Genomic DNA, 6,476 nt, shown 5'->3' on the forward strand with positions numbered 1-6,476 from the left:
CTAAGGAATCATATCAAATTGTGGAAAATGGGCATCCGATGAACTCTTTAAGAGTGTGGATGCAGAGTCGGTCGGTCTAAACCAGCTCGGCTCTGAACATATCGTGGCTGTGAGTGTGACAGTCTCTAAAGGGATGCAGTCAGGCATAGCTCCATGCTAATTTGACCTTTGCAGAACCACAGAAGGGTATCTCAGAGCCAGGGGTGGTCAGACGCTACCCTTTACAATGTGCTGTGAGTGACTGACAACACATGACTTACAATCTCGGTAAAACTGAGCTGCTTTTATTGCACTCAGCTTAACTCCAGCTAGAACTAAACACACATCTGTCTTATTTAGTGTCTTCATCAGATCCAACATCCACCCAGTAAGTGTTTGTTTACATGTCTAGCAGTAAATAGCATGGCATGCATTGGGTTTTTCACATACACAAACTGGAAGAATAAAAGAAATATCCTATTAAAGTCAAGACGAAATGTTTCCTTTCCCTATAAACATTCCCACTTTTATAAGCGATTCATGTTTGCATGTTTTTCTGTTGTCTTGATCCTTCATCAAAATAATTACTCGCTTTACAGTAAAATATAGGGCTGCTAAAAATAGTTAAACTGGTAATCATGATTATTTAGCACAGTTATTGTCATTATATACAGAAGCACAAATCAAGAAAACATAAACTTGCATGGATTATTTGACCTCATCTAGTTTCCTTGTGTATTATAATTATATAAATTAACACACTCCACAAGTTTTAACTAATTTCAAAAGCTAAACCTCTAAATTTCCTAATAATAATACATTTTGTTACTTTTTTTATCAAAGCAACAACAAAAATTAATTTGCATTGTGACACTGAAGTTGCATGGATTTTTTTTTCCAGCAACCACAATTTCTAATATTATAGTCAAGATTCATGTTCAGATTTATTTCAGTTTATCTTTATTTCAGATCTAGTCGCAACAAACGAACGTGTGAAATAAAAACAGCAGATAATTATATATTTGAAAGTCTGTTTTGTTGAGATACTGGCGAGGAACGGTCATGTATGTTGTTTTATGTTGACGTGTAGTTTGAGTGCTGATGAACACAGGGTTTGTTCAGGTGAGGGACCGTTTCAGATGGAAACAAACAGAGTTTGTGTGTTCATATTAAAATATACACTCAGGGGAGTTAGTGAATAACTCAGGAGCTCAATCGAACTGAATTAAAGTTTTTAACCATTGCGAGTCCCTCCCCGAAAGTCACAACTGAGTCTATTTTTTCTTCTTCTCAATATAATGGCTTCAAGTAAATCACAGGTGACACTTTGTTTTTTTTTCCTCTTCCATGTGGCTCCGTATTCTTTCTGGTTGGTAAGTTTGAGAGCTTGCATGTCTTGAGAAATGTCTGCTTCTCTTTGTCTCCTCATTCAGGCTGGGATGTCAACGCGTGCTTATCTAATTATCAAAAGATATTAAAAAGCTGTTGTGAATGATGAGATGTGTCATGATGAGTCATCAGCAGTATTCATTGTCAACATTTAAAATATTTATTTTTAGTATTTCATTCATCAAGGTTTAGGAAATTAAAAAAAAATTTTTAGCTTCTAAAATATAGTCAATGGATGAATCTCAACAAAACATTTTTTTGACATATTTCACCTTTATATTAAAATAATTATTATATATATATATCATTTTTTTTTCTTAATTATTATTATTTTTCATCTCCCTTATTGTATTAAAATAGTTAATGAAACTGTGTTTTTTTTTTTTTTAATCATGAAATAGTAGTACAACATATACCACAGTGACATTTGGATAATTAACAATTGTAATAATATTTACAATCTATAAATATTACATTTTATTTATTTATATTTGCATTGCATTGCAGTAATGATAATTGGAGAGTACGTGTAGTTAGCTGTAAAAAAAACATTTTATATTTAAATATGATTTAATATTTAACACAGTTCTAATTATATATACTACAAGTTTAATTAAGATTTGTACATATTTATTTTTATTTTATAAAATATATTTTTTATATAAAATAAATATATTTAATTACATATACATAATTATTATATTTTCATTATACTGTATATATTTATATATTAAATAATATGTATGCAATATATTTAGAGAGAGAGAGAGATTATATTGCAGTGAAATATGGCTTGCATCTTTATAGTAATTCATCACATGACCTGGTTACTTCTGTTCATTTAATCAAAGCTGTCATGAGACACACCTTCCTTATGAATGAAATGAGAATCAGAGTAACGTAGTTAGAAAAACAGATAATTGCTTCATTTTTAAGCATCAATTACAGTGCTGTTTGTTTAACTCTGGATGATTGTCTGAAGGACCTCTACAGACACTATCTCACAGCAAGACCGCATGCAAAACATGCAGTAAGGAGAGAAAGTTGGCGTGCATGAACAGCGTGTTCTGTTTTGTGGTTTGGGGAGGATTTGTCCCCAGGAGAGGGAGTGCTGGGAGGCTGCACTAGATTAAGGTAGATTATATCTGCCCACAGTCTTATCATAAGAATCAGAGATGAGGACATAATGCGATGACGCACGTTACAGCTGAAATCCTCGTGCCAGGATTTCATATTTCCCACAGCGGCGTACACCTCTGTGCGCAGATATACTGACACGAGGCAAAGTGAATTACTGCATCATGAACGTTTGTTCACACTGACGGTGATCGAATAATCAACGTTAATAGCAGGCTGCACAATAATGGCCATAGTTTTTGAAAATCTGATCCACAAGTTAGATATATTATTAGTAAATAATATAATTTAATACAATGGAAAACAGCTGTATATAATGCATTATATCATGAACAAGATGAATGTTTAGCAGTGATTGGAATTACCTGAAATTGTAATGAAAAATGCAATGTTTTGCAATCATTGCATTTTATTTATTTATTTTTATTTTAAATGAAATGTGAAATAATGATTGCAAATCACAGTAGCATATAATATAATATAATATAATATAATATAATATAATATAATATAATATAATATAATATAATATAATATAATATAATATAATATAATATAATATAATAATGCAAAGTAGCTGTATATTATGCATTAAATCATGAGCAAGAATTAAAATTGCAATGTAAAATTAAATGTGCTGTAAGCAGTTTTAGCTGTTTTGGAAATCTTGTATTTTTATTTATTTAATGTGAAAAAATAGTTTGCCAGCCACAGTAATATTTCTATGACTTTCCAAAGAAGGAAATAAAATATGGAGAGATTGACTACATTGATCAGAAGAGAGAAAGATGTCAAATTTGCTGTTATATTAGAAGCTGCAATTTAATAGTAAGTTAATACTACACGAAGTATAGTGTTGTAAATGTACATGAGATGTAAAACAAAATGAAATTATAAGAAACTTTTGATTTATGATGTTAATAACGATGGAAACTAGTTTGAAAAGAATCCATTGTATCGCTCAAGTTAAATTCTGCTCAACATTATGAGTTACTAGAAATGGCCGCATTACATCCTCCGATCTCAGTATAAAACTGGACACTTGAAATGAAGCGCTTTACACTGGAGCTTGTAGATCTGCACAGAGACATTAGTTTTGTATGTTAGATGTAAACAGTGAGGGGGAAACACTTGATCCGAGTGAAGAGTGAGGTTGTGTGTGAGAATCATAACCTGCTTGTGTCCAGCGATGTGGATGCTGCTGCCTGTGGACGCATGTGCTGTCCTGACACACATACACTAACCAGAACCACCCATCTAATCTGTCTGTGGAGAGACACGGTGACCTCTAACTCAAATAACCTTCCTGCATCAGCGATAACACGCTCGAGTTCATCTGCAGAGCAGATATATGCACTCAACACACCAGTTCATTTACAGGTCTTTTCCAGTTTTTCATAATAGCTGGATAAGTATTATTATATGTTTTATTTCATATATATTTTCAACATTTCTATTTTTTAACATTAAGTTATTAATCTAATATCTAAGTATTAATATATGTGTATTAATTTAGTCATCTAATATTTTTTAAATAATGCAACTTTGTCCGTAAGTCACGAAGGCAACATTTCCATTTTATTAACTTTTTTTTTTTTTACGTTTTACAAGTAATGCTTTATATTTTATTTCGGATTTATTTCAATTAACAAAATAATTAATTCGTAATTTTATTAAACAAACTAATTAATTTATTCAGTTAGTTCCAAGACATTTCCATTTTAAATATTCATCTGATATCAAATAATTTTATTTCAGCTTTATTTCAATTTATTATTTTAATTCACCATTCACATTTAAAAAAAAAAATTATATATATATATATATATATATATATATATATATATATATATATATATATATATATATATATATATATATATATATATATATATATATTATTAAAAAAAATCATCTAATGTTTAGATTATATTCCAGATTTATTCGATGAATTATTTTAATATGGTTTTAGTAATTGTAGTCTATTTTAGTTAGTAGTAAATACAAAAATAGATATTTTATTTTTTATATTATATCATTATTTTTTTATTTATAGCTGAACATAACATTATTTAAAGAAATGTCCATGGCTTACCAAGAAATTGACATTTTAAAATGCACAGACATTAGCGATGATGTTACAAACCCATATAATGTCCTCAGTGGAGATCATGTTTTTTTATTATTATTATTATTATTATTATTATTATTTTTGTAATATTAGTGGATAATCAAAAAAAAAAATTGGCTGCTGTTGCATTTTACGCTGACCATTTAATGTGAAATAACTCTATAACAATCATGTTTATCATCTCATTTTCTGAAACCGAAAAACGTACAGTGTAATAAGAAAGTGTGATTGATTAATGTCTTTTCTTCTTGCATGTTCTTCACCTGCATGTCGACCTGATGAAGATGATGAACCAGCTGCACCAATGTAAGAACATAATACATGAACACCATAAATAAAAAAGTGATTAAAAGTGACATAAAGTGTTTAACCGTACACATCTGTCACGCAGAAAAACGAACTCCACGAACAACCACAAAGACAAAAACGTGCGACAGCGCAACGCCAACTGAGCCCACGGACCGACGTCGAAGAAAGCTGAAGGTTTACGATTCATGATTCAGTCTGGAGTTACAAAACCGCATGCGAACGTTCCCTTTAGTCGCCTAAATGCTTCCCCTTCCCCTGTTTCCAGATGACCAACTGCATATCCTGACCATACATATCCGAGGAGAGGATCCACTCCTGCCTCACGCGGAGAAGAAAACAACAATAACGACAGCATCACACTGGCAGAAACGAACAATAAAGACTGTCTTACGTTTGCCTTATTCAGGCTCAAGATGTGTGTGAATGTGGACGCTGAAGATGATGATGAAGACGATTTTACTACATGTGCTGTTAACGTTGCATTCCGTTCTGTTATCATGCCCTCCTGCTGCACTAATTCTTTTTCATATCTACGTGTCGTCTCGAATGCATGCAATAACATAATCAAATAAGATTCAGATATCGTTTTTCTATTGTTACTTTAAGTGGCGTTGCATCCAAATGAATAGCCAGTGTGTGTGTGTGTGTGAGAGAGAGAGAGAGAGAGAGAGTATATCAGAGTGTGTGTGTGTGTGTGTTTTTAAAGAAATTTAAATGTATAAAAAAGTAAGAAATCTTTGTACAGTTTATCATCCAATAAAACAATACTAAAAGGAGGTGTTTTGTCTTAAACTAGAATGCAAGAACGTTTGTTTGTGAGTGGCAGAACAGTATTTAATCTTAAAGCTGATATTGTATTAAATGAAAAATGTAACTTTTATTTTCTAGAGTTATTTAGACGTCTTGTACATGTGGTGCTGTAAGTGTTCGAATATTACGATAGCATCTGTAAAAAGGAAAATAATATATCTTTTTTTTTTTTTTTTTTTGTAAATGTCCTGTTTCTTTTAAGAGAAAAGATGATTCTTGTACAGCATGGCTATAATCCTATGCAATATGTATTCATATAGACCTACTGACAATTGTAAGGCAGGGCGGGTTCGTTTGATTTCAGAGAATTAAAAAGCTTTAACGGGACAGTTCAGAGATAAGGGTGCTTCGCATTTGAAATGCACTGCTGTAGATGCATGACAACGCCTGGTCAATACAGTGTGTGTCATCATGACAATGGACCAACATTCACGGGAGGAAGTGGGTGGAGCTAAAGCCATTACAAACTATGTGAATCCAATTGTTTCCTTTTTCAGAATAAAGCTTCCAAAATATGTCAGTGTTTCTGTGTGATTCTGTAGAAATGTGCTATAAAACACATTATCTATTATCAAACATCTGCCTTGCTGACTTGAGCACATTTTACAAAAAAATAATACTTTTACTTGTTTTTATGGGCGTTTTGTACAGCCTGTCTTAATAACCAATGGAGGCGGAGCTTATTAAAGGTGTAACAGAATTTTAGTTTTATATAGTTTAT

The 6,476-nt window shown here is 31.6% G+C and overlaps 1 protein-coding gene across 2 annotated transcripts in view; it reads left to right on the forward strand.

Moving 5' to 3' along the window:
• Positions 1-6,270, forward strand: part of LOC127976951 (neuroplastin-like) — a 32,563-nt gene extending 26,293 nt beyond the window's left edge. Inside the window, exons 7-9 of one of the 2 annotated variants that reach the window (XM_052581542.1) lie at positions 4,921-4,942; positions 5,028-5,119; positions 5,211-6,270. In XM_052581542.1, the coding sequence (XP_052437502.1) occupies positions 4,921-4,942; positions 5,028-5,088 (83 nt within the window). In that variant the 3' untranslated portion in view covers positions 5,089-5,119; positions 5,211-6,270. Of the gene's footprint in view, positions 1-1,357; positions 4,307-4,920; positions 4,943-5,027; positions 5,120-5,210 lie in introns of those variants that run through there. The other variant, XM_052581543.1, reaches the window with a different exon arrangement.
• Positions 6,271-6,476: the final 206 nt, after the last annotated feature.

The sequence above is a fragment of the Carassius gibelio genome, chromosome B18, assembly GCF_023724105.1.
Source record: "Carassius gibelio isolate Cgi1373 ecotype wild population from Czech Republic chromosome B18, carGib1.2-hapl.c, whole genome shotgun sequence".
NCBI classification, from domain to species: Eukaryota; Metazoa; Chordata; class Actinopteri; order Cypriniformes; family Cyprinidae; genus Carassius; species Carassius gibelio.